This window comes from Mastomys coucha, unplaced genomic scaffold (genome assembly GCF_008632895.1).
Source record: "Mastomys coucha isolate ucsf_1 unplaced genomic scaffold, UCSF_Mcou_1 pScaffold18, whole genome shotgun sequence".
Classification (NCBI taxonomy): domain Eukaryota; kingdom Metazoa; phylum Chordata; class Mammalia; order Rodentia; family Muridae; genus Mastomys; species Mastomys coucha.
In genome coordinates, this window is record NW_022196900.1 from 115,521,543 (window position 1) to 115,538,248 (window position 16,706).

Consider the following 16,706-nt stretch of genomic DNA (forward strand, 5'->3'; position numbering starts at 1 on the left):
CAGGCTGGCCTTGAACTCAGAAATCTGCCTGCCTCTGCCTACCAAGTGCTGGGATTAAAGGCATGCGCCACCACCGCCCGGCTGAGACCCCATCTTTTCAAGCACAAAGACTAGGAGCTTCTTCTCTGAGGTATAGTACAAATGGTACCCAAGCAGGTACCCACAATCTATTGTGACCAGCCGGGTCCCTAATATTCTTAACTTACCCCAACGTCTAGGGTGTTGCCCAGGTCTACCTAGCCCTGACCTTGCACCCCTACTTCCTGGACTTCAAAACAAGGAGTTCCCCCAAAGGCAGCAGGGTGTTGAAACAGCAGCAGATGGGGGCCTTGCATGAAGCAATTGTGAGAATATGGGTGAGATGGAAGAAGAAAGAACAGGACATTGGTGGGCACAGAGATGGGGCAGAAGAGGGCAACTTGGGCTGTATCTGAAAGTATGCTAGGTTCAGTGAAGTGTCCCTGCTGAGCACACTTCGGGACCAGGTGGCACACTTACTTTCCAGAGGAGAGGGGTTTGAGTACCTGAACATCTACTCTTAATCTGAAATCCTAAGACAAGAGGCCTGTGCTGATCCTAGACCTACCCTGGCTCTAACCATTCCTCTAGCTCCCCACTCATTCTGAGTCTGCCAAGGAAGAGAACAGCCAATCACTGATGTTCAGTGCCACACCCCCCCAGCCACCACATCCTGGAGGGTATAAATAAACCTGCTTCAAAACTCATGGCCTGAGAATTCACACCTGTCTCAGTCAGCCACCTCCTGGATGAACACGGGCATCATACCTCCACACCCACATACACACAGAAGAGGTGTGCCTGCCAGACCAGTGCCACCAGAAGGCTGTCTGCTGCTAGCCTGTGGAGGAACACCTGCCAGGTGGAGCAGAGGCTGAGTCGGACCTGAAGGAGTGGGAATAAGCTTTACTAGAGCTGGTCAGCCTAAAGACACAGAGTTTTGCTGTGACCAGTGAAGAGGACCATGCCCAGGAACTGCTGACCCCAAGCCACCAGGTAAGACAAGCTGACCTTTCACCTATGCAGTCTCAGGGTGAGGCCCCTTCATGGAAGATGAGGCCTGGTGCTAAGGAACCAGTCTCATGAGCAGCACAGGTCAGGGGAGGATAGATCCAAGGCCCTGTTAGACCTTGCCACTGTTGCTTCCAGGAAGTGGTGATATGCAAGAAGGTTGGAGCTCTCATGATGTCACAGTGATGTCAGATGATTCACAGACCCAGTGATGGTTCAGCAATCTCTAAGCCATTCTACTTACTCTCCTACTTGGGGGTGACCAGTGAGGCAGGGAGATGAGTCATCTCTGCTGTAGCTGCTGGGCTCCATGGGTTATAAGGTTCAGGCTTTTGTGGTAAATATTCTAGTTTGGTCAGAATGCCTGTGGCCCCTGAGGTACCCTGTGGGTCCTGGCTTTTGGGGGTAGGGGAAGGGTGGTAAGTAAACAGTACTAAGTGGTCAGTGTGTTTCTAGGATTCCTCTCAGAGAAGTGAGGTTGAGCTGTCAAAAAAAGAAGGCCTAGATCTTCTACATCCCACCTCCTTTGACAGGCAGTGGTGTAACTAAATACTGACAGAACAGGGCAGAGGTGTCCTCTGGGCACTGGTTACAGAGCATTTTTAATCCCTGGCCTCTGGCACTTGTCCTTATCCCTACTAAACAAGCTGGCCCCAGATTCCAGGCTGCAGCTGTTTAAAAGCTTTTTGGGCCCCTACTGAGGCCCCCCTGTCTCTTGGAGCTCTTAAGGACCCAGCTGCCCTCACAGAGACCCCAGAATCCTTACACAGCTGCCAGCAACTTAGATGTATTCCATACAAATCAGGGACCTATACCATGACCAAGTTCAAGCTCCTTCCACCTTATACAGAGCCATAGATAGCTCATGAGAGCCTGTCAGGACTCAGCTTTCAATTGGTTCATCCAGAAGAACCTAGTTAAGTTACTCCACCTTGGAGCTGTCTTCTCCAAATGGAGGAACTATTATGATTATTCTATAGCATGAGTTCAGCCTTGCGGAGCATAGACAAAAATAGTAGCTGCAGTGCACCACTCTCATTATTAGCATGGGGAAGAATGAATGGGCAACAGGTGTCCAGCCATCAGTGTTGACACATGGCCTCAGTTTTTGAAGTCTGTCTGGACTATCAATGCCTGGGGTACTCTTGACCTCATAATGAATGGAAGAGGATAGTTTACAGTTTGGACATGGGTGGAATTTTGGAGGTACCCTACAGGTGGATAGTGTCCTTTATTGGAATCTTTGGGTTTGATGGTGGGTAAGAAAAGAGGGGGTGTGACAAGCTGGTTTCTCAGGAAAAGTGCAGTTCATAATGTCCTGTCTCTGTTCTACAGTTCAGAATCATGTCATCAGGCCAACGGGTGTGGCGTACAGCTATGCCACCCTACCGCCAGAACAGCTCTACAGCCTCAATGCCCAGGTCCCCTGGCTCAGGTGGCAGCCCCAAGTCCCCCAGTACTCCTGGCTCAGTGAAAGTGGCCTCCCCATTGGAGTGTTCCATCTGCTTCTCAGGCTATGACAACATTTTTAAGACGCCCAAAGAGCTTTCCTGTGCTCATGTCTTCTGCCTTGAGTGCTTGGCTAGGCTGGCAGCTGCCCAGCCTGCAGGCCGTCCTGGCAGAGAAGCTGTGCCCTGCCCATTCTGCCGACAGCCCACGACTGTGCCTGCCGCTGGGGCTCCTGCACTGCGCACAAGCCGTCAGCTACAGGCAAAGATGCCAGCGCATCTACAGAGAGAGGAGCCTGTGTGGCTTGAGGGCACCAAACTGTGTTGCCGCCCCTTGCCCACCACTCCTGGCCGAGAGGACAGTGGCTTTGTGTGTGTGGACGTAGGCCTGAGCAAACCAGCTGAGCCCACCCTACCTGCACCTGTCCAAGGCCCTGCACCCAACCCAGGCTGGCTGGCCCGCTGTTGGGCACGCTTTGGGGACTGGCGTCGTGTAGCACTGGTTTCTGTGCTGTTGCTGGTGCTGTTTTGTGTGATACTCTGGCCTGTGCAGTGTGCACTCAAAACTGGAAATCTGCATTGCAGTAACCGGCCACCTGCAGCCACTGCCACCACCACTGCCACCACCAATGCCCTCTTCCTTGGGCTTTTAGCCAACAACTAGAGTCACCACTTCGGCCAGGCCAGCTATTTCAACAGCTCCATGGATGGGTCTCTGACCCACTGAGGTCAAGAACATAGCAGCTTTTGAAGATAGTTGGTCCCCCAGAACCCCATATAGGATAGGTATGTGTTCCTTACTCTCCAGGACTAGATGCCAATAAGAACAAAAGAGTCCTCAGAGCCTCTAAGAACCACAGGCTTCTAAAGGCTCCAGAAACTGCCCTGGGACCCTATCATACAGATGGGGAAAGGAACCTAGGGATGTCTGTTTGGTCAGGTGCCTGGCCTCCCTGAACACACTGAATTGCCAAAACAGCAGGAGTTTGCCATCCTTCCTTTCTTAAGACATTGCTGGGGATACTGAGCAGCTGATTCTCTAAGAGTGAAAATGAAAAGGCAGGACACTTTTTGCCCATGCCACAGTGCCACAGCAGGAACTTGCCAGCTATCCCTGGCCATTATGAATGGTACATTTTAAAATAAATTATTTTGTATAAATATTGTTTCTGTGTGTACCCCCTCTCTGTCTTCTACCATTCAATTTGTCCTGTTAGAAAGTCTCCCATCCTACATCCCCACCACCCAGCCTCTACTCAGGTAACCTGACTGGATCACAGTGGGAGGGGGAGGGGGGCAGGAAACAACAATCATTGTTTTAAATGTTCCTGTTAGGGAGAAGAACAAGCAATTAAACAAAGAGGCATGCAATTTTTAAGTTTTCACTGAGCTGTGTTTGTTCCAAGCTGTCAGCAGCAAGTATTTTTTTCTTTGGAGGGCTCTAAGTGGAGCCTACTCTGGTGCACCCTGCTGCCAGCCATTTGCTCCAGCTGGCAGGTCCTTCTTTCCCAGACACAGGCTCTGCCTTCTACTTCCTGCCTGGCTCGTGGATGCCCTGAGGGGAAGGAAGCATGGATCAGGGATCCCAACTCACAACTCCCAACAACAGCTGCACCTGGGTACTCAGAAAGGAACCACAGCAACCATCCCCGACTCTGCTGTTTCCAATTGGGAAAATGTGGACTGAGGTTCCCCATAACAGACTGCATTTTGCCTCTCCTGAGTGGCTTGCTGGGAGCACTCTAGACACTCCAGAGGCGAGGCAGGATGAAGCCTGGCACAGGTTCTGCCACTAGCCCTAGGAATCCTGTACTACCAGGTGAGTATGGCCAGGAGAAAACAGGCCACTTCCAGCTTAGGCAAGTTTCAGCGTCCTTACCTTTGACCCCAAGGCCCAGATACTTCCTGTTCTAATTAGCTGTGTCTTTGGCTAAGGCAGGGAGAAGGTTTAGGGAGGTACTAGCTGGGTCAACTTTGGGGACCCTCACCCCCATCCCAGTGCCAGTAGGCACTAAACTGAGTTCACTGGAGATACCACAAATCCACAGACCAGCTGTGATGGGGAAGGGTTCTATGTCCCATGAGCTAGTGACTTTGCACTCTGTCACATAGTGATGCATATATATGGAGTCACACCCATGGCACTGGCATGGCCAGACATGTGAGAATGCCTATATGGTCACATGAGCATATCATATATGCCTTCATTCCAAAAGTCTTATCCATTGTAACCAAGGCAATGATGAATCATCCATGACAAGGATCAGATCCCAGACCACCCTGAAGTGGTTAAGGTTAAGACAGGGCACAAGGAAGTTGGGCTAAAGTACAGGTTAAGTCAGGGTTTCAGACTGTCCCTATCCTTATCGATAAGATCACACCACAGGACCATACAAAGTATATGGAATTGTGGCATGCACAGGTTCACATGTAATCTCTTGTCACAATCCTGCAACCACATTTCAGCTGGGAACCAGAACAGGACACTGGGATCTCTAAATGCCCTTTCCATTCCTGGGACCTAGACCTATCTAGACTGAGGAGCAGATTCTTGGATGTCTTCCACAGCTCCAGCCATGGTCAGCCAATAAAACAGTCCCAGAAAAAACAGGGAGAGACTCTGGTGCACCTGGGGCGCCCCGGGGTTCCGCTGCTTGTAGCTCCAGGTTCTTCTAGTACCCAGTCCTGACTCCATCGAGACTTCCCAGGCCCCCAAGATGCAGCGATCCATAGGTACTGCTCGGAAGCGACCAGGTGCTAGTCCACTTTTGCGCGCTGGTGCTGCCCCTCCCAACCTGTTTGCGCAGTCGCAGCTCTTGGCCTTGGATAACTACTTCAGCGTCAGGATGCCTTCCTGAACCAACTTCAAACTGAACCAGTGACTGGCTCCCGCACCACTAGTGGTGGTGATTGGCACCAACTAGAACTTTATTCCAGAAGTTGGTGTCTCAGTCCAACGCTGGGAGAAAGAAGCTCAGGAAGGCAAGGTGAGCTAGGTGGGTGTGACCTAAGTAGTGAGATGCGGATCCAGTGGGACCCAAAGGGGGGAGGAAAGGGCGAGGTGCAGGAGTTGGGTCGGGGAGGAGGCAGAACCCAGAAAGGAAGGTGGCATTTTTGGAGAGGGACCAACGGGCAAAGGTGAATCTGGAGGTGGATTAGTAGGGTTGAAGAGGGAGGAGGGCTCTGATAAATGGGAGGCGCGCTTGGGGCTCACGTGTGTCTGCAGATGCAGTAACCAGAACATTAATCTCGACAATGGTGTTGGTATGTCTGATATTTGCCCTAAGAGGACCACTATTTGCTAGTTGAGGACACATGGATCCAGTGGCCTATCCCCCAGCCACACCTGAGATACCTATATCTGACTCTGGCTCGCTGCTCTGAACCAGTTTCACCTCCTCCAGGAAACTTAAGGATGTCAGTGGGCTCCAGCTGGACTTCTCCAGCTGTAGTAGAGCCCACTAAAGTACTACTACCAGAGCTTCATGGTACTAGAGCAGGGAGCTGGTGATCCCTACTCAGTTGTGAAATTTATGGATGAGAAACACATGCATTACTGGGACTTTCATGGGCAGACACAGAAATGAGCCAGACGTGGTTGTGTGATGGTACTGATGATAGACCAGAGTCAAAACAAGAGAGACAAGGAGATACTTGGGGTGGGACAGAGGGTACCTGAGTTATATTTGGGAAAAGCCACCCTTATGGAGTTCCGAGGAACTACAGTTTCCCCTGCTTCCATATACAGCTGTAGGCAAAAAGAATCTGTGCCTGGGAAAGAAATAGGTACCACTGGATACAAAACAGATTCCAAAGCTGTTTTTGGTCAGGAAGGGAGTGAGTAGGGGAGTACAGGTGAAGTTACTCTGGAGACATGGATCAGAGACCTGGATCTGAAGTTGATGATATGGTGGTGTCTTATTTCTGTAACCAAACACCATAACTAAAAGCAACTTGGGGAGAAAAGAGTTTATTTCACTTTACAGTTTATGGTACTGTAATTATGAAGGGAAGTCAAGGCAGAACAGAACATGACATGCACAAGAACAGAAGCACAGACCATGGAGGAATGCTGCTCACAGGCTTGCTCCCTATGGCTTGCTCAGCCTGCTTTCGTATGCCACTCAGGACCACAGGTCTAGGAGCAGCACCATCTACAGTGGCCTGGGCCCTTTCACATCAATTATCAGGAAAATTCTCCCAAAGACTTACCTACTACTGAATCTATTGGGGAGCTGTAAAGTGAAAGGGCTCTCAACTGCCAGGACACCTTTCTCCTCAGAGCTGTAACACTTACAGGAGCATTTTCTCATTGAGATTCCCTCTTCCCAAATAACTGTAGCTTGTGGCAATTTGCCACCCTGCAATCCCCTCTGCCCCCAAAATAACCAGCACATATGGCTTCTGTGAACTGAAGAGCCTAGGCATACTTGTACTAAATATATTAAGGGACATGGAAGCCAACGGATTCAGTAGGGTAGGACTGTGGACTCTTACCTTAGGGCTTCCTCACTCTCAGCATAGACTTGGGAACTCTGACCATGCTGACCTATAACTGTTACCTACCAGGATCACCTGGATGATGCTATGCCTCAGTTCCTTCTGAGCCCTGGGTCTGGTGCTTAGCCATGTTGCACAGCCACTTTCAACTGCAAGTTAAAATTCTGGCTATTATTGGAAGCACTTGTTCTAGGGGACAGTGCTCTTACATCAGCTTGCCCATATGTTCTACAGAGCAGCACACATACACAGGCAGTAACCCATTTCTTGGGACCTTCCTTTATCCCAGTGTTCCACAGCTGTCTCCAGCTGTCTCTAGAAGCAAGGAATAAGGGAGCTGGCATTCTTGCTGCCATCTGTCTGAACAGATGGAGACTTCAGCATGGCTCCATTGATACCTTACTTCCTCTTATCCAACACTCTTGGGCTCCTGTCCCATCCCTAGAGGATAAGAGTACAATGTGGACACTTGTGGAACCATCTTCAATTTTTCCTCAGAAGCCCCATGTGACCTTCCCACTAGGGCCCTTAGGTTGATTGAGTTCCTTCATACCTCATGGCCTTAAAAGGCTAGCAGGGAGACTGTGCAAGCTGGGAAGAGCTTGGACAACACTCTCCACAGGGATGGGAAAAATAAAAATTGTTAATTCCTGAGGTGAAGCCAGAGTCCTGTGTCTCCTGTGTCTATCATTGCTCTCCTTTCCAAGTCCCTGTGCTACTCACTGCTGCAATGGCCAAGACAAGTGGTACCTATGAATAAGAACTGGAAAGAAGCTGTGTCTGCAAAGACTAATTGACTGATTAGAATTGCAGACTTGTGAAGAAATTGGAATGTTGTAGGCCTACAAACTAGTTGGTTTATCTTGGGCTACTCGTAGTCCTCTGGAACAGACATTCCCTGCCCTCTTCTTTTTGGGAATTAAATCTTGTGACTAATGGATAAAAACCTCTTAGAATCTGTTAACTTAGTAAACCACTAGCTTCTACCAACCCAAAAGCTCAGATATTCTCTTGGGCCTATAGAAAAGCTTCTCCCATCTCACATTAACTGCTTCTCTGATGTACAGATGTTGCAATCTCCTAGGGTGGAAGGTGTGGATAACCCTAGGAGCAAGAAGCAGTCCTTCTTAAATCAAACAATCCTTGTTTTCCACATTGGCTCAAGATGACCTGAGCTAAAGTGAATGATCAAGGGAAAAAACAAACACACACACACAGATTTGAAATGGGTAACAACTTGAGAACATGGGGAATTCAAAGTATTTAGAAACACTATGTCTCTTTACTTTTTAAAAAAAAATGATTTATTTATTTTATGTGTATTGGTGCTTTATTTGCATTTATGTCTGTGTAAGGATGTTGAATCCCCTGGACCTGAGTTACAGACAGTTGTGAACTGCCAGGTGGGTGCTGGGAATTAAACCTGTGTCCACTGGAAGAGCAGTCAGTGCTCTTAACCACTGAGTCATCTCTCCAAGCCCCTGTCTCTTTAATCATATGTTTTTGTTTTTGTTTTTTGACAACAGAGTGTCTCTATGTGGTCCTGGCTGTCCTTGAGCTCCTTATTTAGACCAAGCCAAATTCATGGAAATCTTGCAGCCTCCCAAATGCTGGAACTAAAGTTGTGTGCCGCCACACAGTTTCTTAATCATATGTTGAAGTTAAGAGGAGTTAAAATAAATAAAGATGATTTAGATTAATATATACACACTGTTATTGAGCATAATCCATGGTTCTCAGGAGAGGGAACATTAAATTCTGAGAACTGTCAGAATAGAAAAAACTATAAAATGAAAACACGAACAAGCTGAACAATTCCTATACAATTCTTTAGTATTTGGAATGCTGATGGTTTGAAAGCCCTGTGAGAAATCTAAATTGTCCTCCAGGGTCTAACAAAAATTTAAAATTCCTTGTCCTCCATTGGCAACCAAGCATGAAGGCATTAGTTCAAATGAAATTGACAAAGATGAAATATTATTCATTTATTTATTGGTTTTTCAAGACAGGGTTTCTTTGTGTAGCTTTGGCTGTCCTAGAACTAGCTCTGTAGACCAGGCTGGCCTTGAACTCAGAGATCCATCTGCCTCTGCTTCCTGAGGGCTACTATTAAAGGCATGTGCCACCACTGCCCAGCAAAATATTTTTTTCTTTTTCTTTTTTTATAGATTTATTTATTTAATGTATGTAAGTACACTGTAGCTGTCTTCAGACACACCAGAAGAGGGCATCAGATCTCACTATGGATGGTTGTGAGCCACCATGTGGTTGCTGGGATTTGAACTCAGGACCTTCAGAAGAGCAGTCAATGCTCTTAACTGCTGAGCCATCTCTCCAGCTGCCCCACCTACCACCCCGGCAAAATATTTTTAAAGTCCAGAGAATGTGTGAAACAAGGTCCTTTTAAGAAAAGGGTTAAATCAGACTTCACAGGAGTGGCTAGAGATTATAAATTATCCTCTTTACAATAAGCTTGTGAATTTTCATCTCTTTACGTATTATGGCTGCACAATTCCTATGGGGCCTTGTTGTTCTGTGGCTGATGTTCTGTCTTCATCAGACAATTCAGCAGCCCTTCCACCTGCTATAGCAGGAGCAAACAGTCCACCAGCTGCTCCCAAGAGACTGCCTGGCAAGCCCATCTATAGTTAAAAGAAAGTTTGCTTTCCTCTTAAAAACATTCTGCCTTTGTAATAACTTTTGGTACAAAGATGGGTGTGTTGCTTTAAAATAGCAATTTTAAAACTTCCAAAGTTTAATAACCTGAGACTTGTGAATTTAAAAAAGCTTCAAAGCTGAGACTCAATAACCTGCTAGCCCTCGATTGGTTAGTAAAAAACAAAAACGATGGAGCTCACCAACTGCCACAAGGGCTTTAAGTAAGTAAATAAATAAAAATAAATTAAAGTCCCTGACTTTAAGATACACTTAGGGGCTTCTTCCACTAACAGAAAAAACCCTACAGAGGCCTTTGTGGACTTTGGTAATTTTCTACAATAAGCTATAAAAAGACAGGACAATAAAGAGATTGCTACCACTTTATTTATTGCAGTGACTTATGAAAAATACAAATTCTGACAAGGCCTCTAAATGTTTCAAATATAAAAATGAGGCCTTGCCTTTTCCTAGCATTAGTAGGCTTCCTACTGAGATAGATAAACACACAGGTTTCCGTGTAAAAGCAAACTCAAAACTACCATACTGTTGTTACTGACTTAAATTTTGTTTTTACTACCCCCTTACAGCCTAGTAATTAAAAAGATTTACCTTTCCAATGACTGTTCTCAATACTAAAACATCTATGTTTCAGGCATTAGGAAGAAAAAATAAAATAAAAGGTTAAATGACTATAAAGATACAGAGATTTTTATTTTTCTAAGATTTATTTATTTATTTTATGTGAGTCTTCAGACTCACCAGAAGAGGGCATTGGATCCCATTACAGATGAGTGGAATTGAACTCAGGACCTCTGGAAGAACAGTCAGAGCTTTTAACCACCAAGCCATCTCACAAGATGAAAACCACTGGTTTATAGGATTGCTAATCACTGCTATTCTAACAGTTACAGGAATCATAATTGATACTACTGAAGGAACATTGGTTCTTAAACAGAAATACAAACAGCTCAATTTACCAATGAGCAAGTTAAAAATGTTACCATCTGTAATGGGATCTGACTCCCTCTTCTGGTGTGTCAGCAACAGTGAACTCATATACAGAAAATCAATCTTTAAAATAAAGATGTTTGGGGGAAAAATCCTGTGACACACTGCTGTTCCCAGTGCCATTAAGAGGGAGGGATGGGAAGGATGCGTGCATGGTGGAAAGGGATGGAACCAGAGATATAACATGAGATAAGGTTATAGTGGACAAGGGAACAAGTTGTTACCAAGTAGGGCCAGCAGGGTGGAGAGTAGTAGCTTGAAGCTTGTGCAGACTCAGACACTATCGATCATCCTGGCTCTGAGCAAGGACAGGGTGTCCAAAATGAAGAATGGCTCATGTTCTGGACTGGATCTCCTTGAAAGACCTCCATGGTCCTGCTGCCCAATGGAGGCCATACTGATATTTGTGATCCATGTTGTTGTTTCATGCTGAGTTGAAGCTTGGATTTTATGTGGATATCAGTGGTCTAGACAGCTGCTGGAGACCATGTTTGTGGGTTAAAGGGTGGCCTGCATCCTCCCCAGGGCTCAGACCACTTGGGGAGGCGGGATGTGGGAGTTTTGATTGCACAGAACCCCATACCATACCAGCATTGGCTATGAGAAGCCTCTGGACCCCACTCTGGGGGTGGGGAAGCACAGTCTGAGGTCCCTGGGGACTGCCAAAATCGGCTGGGGGGGCGGTCCCCAGACCTGCACAGAGGCCAGGAACACCAGGTTCTCAGACTCTTTTACACCCCAGATGCCCTGGATGCAGAGGAAGAGCTGAGAATGGAGTGGGGGCCAGCAGGCTGGATCTAGACCAGGACTAAAGCGGAAAAGTGGGGAGCTCTGGCTGGGTCCCGCGGGAAGGAGAGAGTTCTTGGCTTGTTGGCAGGCGGCTTGGCTTGGTGGAGTACATGGCTGGGAGCGCAGAGAAGCCTTCTGCAAGAGATTAGCTGCCAGCTCTTTAGACCAAGGCCTGTTCCAGTGCTCCCCACAGCAGACCCCACGAGAAGAGACAATCCGTACTTTTAAGGCATTTACTGTCATGGCAGAGAGTGACGATGAGAAAACCATACCCCACTTTCAAATACCTTTTGCAGAGAGGAGTGTCTGAGAAGGGTTTTTATTGGCTAAGCTTCCAGGCCTTTAGGTAACTCATTAAAATGGAGCTCTATCTTTGAGGCTACGTGATCTGTGGTCACATCCTCTACCTGTGGAAGGGCTTGGGGCATTGCCCTTATTTACATAGTGTTACCATGACTAATGGCCACAGAATTATGAAGAGCTGCTGCCTTGTGTCAGGGGCCTGGTGTCCAGGAGCATGGCAAAGGCCTACCATTCCTTGCAGGCTACCCACTGTGGGGTCACCGGGGTTTTAAGCCTAGCTCAACCAGAAACCAGACTGCCTTTCACAATCCCACACATGTTGATATCTGAGGCCCAAGAAATTGCTTGTAAAAGTTGCTTTTATTTGCCTGATGTAAATTGTCTCCAGAGCTTACTGCTTTAGTCTGCTAACCTAGCCCTAGTCCTAAAAGCTTCTAGCCTCTGTAAAATCTTATCTAGGCCTTGAATGTTTCCAACCTTCAAGACTTACTGCTGAGTAAATTCACCCCTTCCTAGTTCTGGCTGGCTGATTCAACTCAGCTATTCTGGCTCAAACTCCTCTTCAAACTGACTGATTCAATCTGTCTTCTCTCTGTGTCTCTCTCTCTCTCTCTCTCTGGAATTGCTCTGCTTAATCTCAAACTAACCCTAGCAATTTGTCCTAATTCTCTAGCCCATTCTGTCTTTACCTGTGTCTAGCTTGTTATTTCTTCAGCCTGTCTCTGTAAAACTCTTCTGGTAAAACTGCCTACTCTCTCTCCACACTGCTAAATAACTTCCTTGTTTTCTCTCTTCTAGTGAGAGTTGGGTGTATCTTATTATCTAATCTTTCTCTGATTTGTCACATTGTCTGTCACTATGTTTAGGCCTGTTGAAGTGGAAACTTAAGGGTTCTTTGGGAAGTCAGTTGGCTGGTGTTTTGCTGGGGCAAACACATGAAGGAACATTTAGCTGAAATGGACACAGGTAAAAGGCTAAAGCAGACTTGTGAAGGAATGTTTATCTGAAGCAGACACAGAAGAAAGGATTTCTGCTTGTGAAAGGCAAGCACGTGAAAGAACATATGATTCTTCACTAATGACATGAATGTATTGGTCTGCCTTACATTTGTAGTTGAGCTCCGTTTGTCAAGATTCCATAGAGAGAAATGCACCAAAAACCTGGTGGCATGCTGCAGTTTCTTGCCACTTCTGTGGACTTGAGCTGATTGGCAGAGTGATGTCATCTGAGATAGACACATGTGCTGAGGCAAGATCCATGGAGGACACATGATGTTTGGAGGAAGCATAAAAAGAAATCAACAGTGATGGAGGCTGAGATGGGCTTGCTTATAGAGCTTGCTGTCCAATGCTTGTTGATCTCGAATCTTCGCTGCTCTTCACTTTGTTGAGAGAGGCAAAGCCAAGGACTTCTCCTTGAGCTCCTGTTGGCCCTGGTCCCTCCTGCTGACTTGTGCTGAGGCTGAGGCCTGGCTGTCTCTGTTAGGCAGTGCCACTACTGCTGATTGTGTTTGCTATCCCAACTCTACTGACTGGTGTGTCTGAAGACAGCTGCAGTGTATTATGCCTGAGCACAAAGGAGCCGGAGTGGGGGGGTGGGGCCAGAGCGAGCCATGCCATCCTAAGTTCAATTCCCAGCAGCCACATGGTGGCTCACGGCCATCTGTACAGCTACAGTGTACTCATACACATAAAATAAATAAATAAATCTTTTTTTAAAAAAAGAAGTGGTTCCTACTTCTAAATAAAGGGAGAATATAGGCTCCCAGACTTAGATAGTGAAGATGCAGCTTGGTCTGACATCTGGAGTGACCCTCAACCTGCTGGCCACCTTCCTTGCACAATAAGCATGATGAACATAGATTTCCTCTCCCCCTCATGCTTGAGGCTCTTCCTGTAATTGTTAGCCTCTAACAGTTCTGCTTCCAGTTATACAGCCATGGAGAGTAAATTCATTGCTGTTGTAACTTACTCTCTTCAAAATCATTTGGAGGTGGAAGGGAAGGGGGTAAGAACTGATGACTCAGCAATTAAAGAGTACAGGTTGAAAAAAAAAACCCCAAACTCTAGTCTTTTTGCTTCTGCTCTGTCCTCTTGCCCCTTCACCCTCTCTCCCAGTTCCTCTTTCCCCTCTTTCTCCACGTGCTCATGGGGCCTCCTCCCTCTTTCTCCACGTGCTCATAGCCGGCCTCTACTCCTCTACTCTCTCATCTCCCCTCCCTATGCCCAGAATAAACTCTATTCTATACTAAAAAAAAAAAAAGAAAAAAGGAGTGCAGGTTGTTTCCCGAAAATCTAGGTTTGATTCCTAACATCCACACAGCAGTTTGCAACTGTCTGTAACTTCCATTCCAGGGATTAACACACTCACACAGACATACATGAAGGCAAAGCATCAATGTACATTATAAAAATAAAAAGGCCTTGGGGCTGGTGAGATGGCTCAGCGGGTAAGAACACCCACTGCTCTTCCAAAGGTCGTGAGTTCAAATCCCAGCAACCACATGGTGGCTCACAACCACCCATAATGAAATCTGATGCCCTCTTCTGGTGTATCTGAAGATAGCTACAGTGTACTCATTAATAATAATAATAAATAAATCTAAAATAAATAAATAAAAAGGCCAGGGGTGGTGGTGCACTCCTTTAATCCCATCACACGGGAGGTAGAGGCAGGTGGATCTTTGAAAGTTCAAGGCTAGTCTGGTTTATAAAATAAGTTCCAGGATAGCTGGGGCTGTTACTTGGGGTCATGTTACTCTCAAAGTAACCAACAGTGACATTTCCTAGAGAACCCACCTTTCCCTAGTCTTCCAGGCTGCCTTTCCTTTTACTTCCCAGAACATTGTGGATAGGTGTGCACTCTTCATCAACCCTCTACAGAGAGGGTCTCAAGCTCTCCAATCCAGCCCCCTTCAGACCATCAGAGATTGCCCCATCCAAATGTTCCTGGACTACTTTCACCTGCCTCCAACCTGCTCACTACCTACATGGCCTGTGTTCCATCTTGCCATGCTTCAAGCCCTCCTCATGAAGTCAGCTTTCTGAGCTGTCTAACCTAGATGTACTTACCATATTTTCCCACTACTCCTATCTACTCCAGTGGCTGGGCATTGACTTGTGTTGTTCCTGGTGGGAACTTCAGGCCCATTGTACTCTAGCAAGAGCTGAGCAGGACTTCAGTTCTCCAACATTTCCTGAAGAGCAATACAGCCTGTACTGCAACCGGACACACTCTCAGGACCTGCTATGGCAATGGCCGCTCTGCCCATTCTGAGTGTCCGACATTCAACTGGAGCACTAAAGATACTTAGCACGCCTATAAAAGCAAATCGATGAGGGGAACAGGTAGTGAATAGTTGGATTCATGGACTTATGGACCACCTGGGTGAGCTTACAACTATTTTCTGTTGTTCATTTGAGACAAGTTCTCATTGTTCAGCTGTAGCTGGCCTGGAATTTACCGTTTAGTTCGGGTTGGCCTCAAATTCAAGATCTGCTTGCCTCTATCTCCCGAGACTGAAGGCATGTCACCATGCCTGGCTATATAGGATTTCAGTTTAAATTTATTTTATTATTATTTGTGTGTGTACCATTGCCCCGTGTGATAGAAAAACATTTTATGGAGTTGGTTCTCTCTATCCACCTTTTATATAGGTTCTAGGGATTGAATTCAGGTTGTCAGAACTTTCAGTCATTTCACTGGCCCCGTTTTTTTGTTGTTTGTTTGTTTTGTTTTTGTCTTTTTTTCTTTCTTGTTTTTGGTGGTGGTGGTTTGAATAAGAACGAAGAATGACCACCATAGGCTCATATATTTAAATATTTAGTCATTAGTGAGTGGAACTGTTTGAGAAAGATTAGGAGGTGTGGCCTTGTTAAAGGAAGTATATCCTTAAAAAAAAAAAAGGAAGTATATCCTTGGGGATGGGCTTTGAGGTTTCAAAAGCCTAAGCTGAGCAGAGTGTCTTTCTCTCCCTAATGTTTGTGAGTACAGATGTAGAACTTTCAGCTCCTTCTCTAGCACCTATGTGCCACCATACTCTGAAACTGTAGGCAAGCCCCAGTTAAATGTGTTTTCTTTTAGGAGTTGCCATGACTGGGTGATAGTGGCACACACCTTTAATTACAGTACTTAGGAGGCAGATATCTGAGTTCAAGGCCAGCCTGATCTACAGAACAAGTTCCAGGACAGCCAGGACTCAGAGAAAACTTGTCTCAAAACAAAACAAAAAACACCCCCCTCCCCCAAATCCAAACAAGTTGCCAAATATGGTGGTTTGAATAAACAGCCCCCACTGGCCCATAGAGAGTGGTACTATTAGGAGGTATGGCCATGTTAAAGGAGGTGTGTCACCGGGGACAGGCTTTGAGTTCTCAGATGCTCAAGCCAGGCCTAGTGTGACTGTCTCTTCCTGTTTCCTACATATTAAGCTCCTTCTTTAGTATCCTGTCTGCTTGCATGCCATCAAGCTTTCTGCCATAATAATGGACTAAACCTTTGAAATTGTAAGCACACCCCAACTAAATGTTTTCCTTTGTAAGAGCTGCTGTAGCATGGTGTATCTCCAGAGCAATAGACACCAAAACTAACACAAGTCTGTACTAGAGACTGGAACATTGCTGTAATGGGCCTGACCATGTTTTTTTGTTTTTTTTTGAATGTAGACTTTGGATTAATAAAGCAGTTGAATGTCTTAAGTGGAGCTTAATGAGAAATTCTGGTAGGTGCATAGAAGACAGTGGTGCTGAGGGTGATTTGAACTGTGGGGGACTGGCTCAAGAGGTTTCAGAGAATATTTCTATGTGGCTGCTTTTTGCCCTTGTCCAAAGTCTGCCTGAGGCTAAATTGAAGAGTTTTGGATTGACATTGGCAGAGGAGATTTCAAATAGCCTAGTAGTGACTCTGTCATTTGGTTATTAGTGTTCACTCTTATAAAGATCTATAATGAAAAGGAGCAAGCTGGGCAAGAAA

The 16,706-nt window shown here is 46.2% G+C and overlaps 1 protein-coding gene across 3 annotated transcripts in view; it reads left to right on the plus strand.

Annotated features, from left to right (window-relative positions):
- The window catches only part of Rnf223 (ring finger protein 223), a 5,103-nt gene extending 1,462 nt beyond the window's left edge, over positions 1-3,641 (plus strand). Inside the window, exons 1-3 of one of the 3 annotated variants that reach the window (XM_031379853.1) lie at positions 7-130; positions 610-1,014; positions 2,365-3,641. In XM_031379853.1, the coding sequence (XP_031235713.1) occupies positions 2,374-3,141 (768 nt within the window). In that variant the 5' untranslated portion in view covers positions 7-130; positions 610-1,014; positions 2,365-2,373 and the 3' untranslated portion in view covers positions 3,142-3,641. Of the gene's footprint in view, positions 1-6; positions 1,015-2,364 lie in introns of those variants that run through there. The other 2 variants (XM_031379852.1, XM_031379851.1) reach the window with 2 other exon arrangements.
- Positions 3,642-16,706: the final 13,065 nt, after the last annotated feature.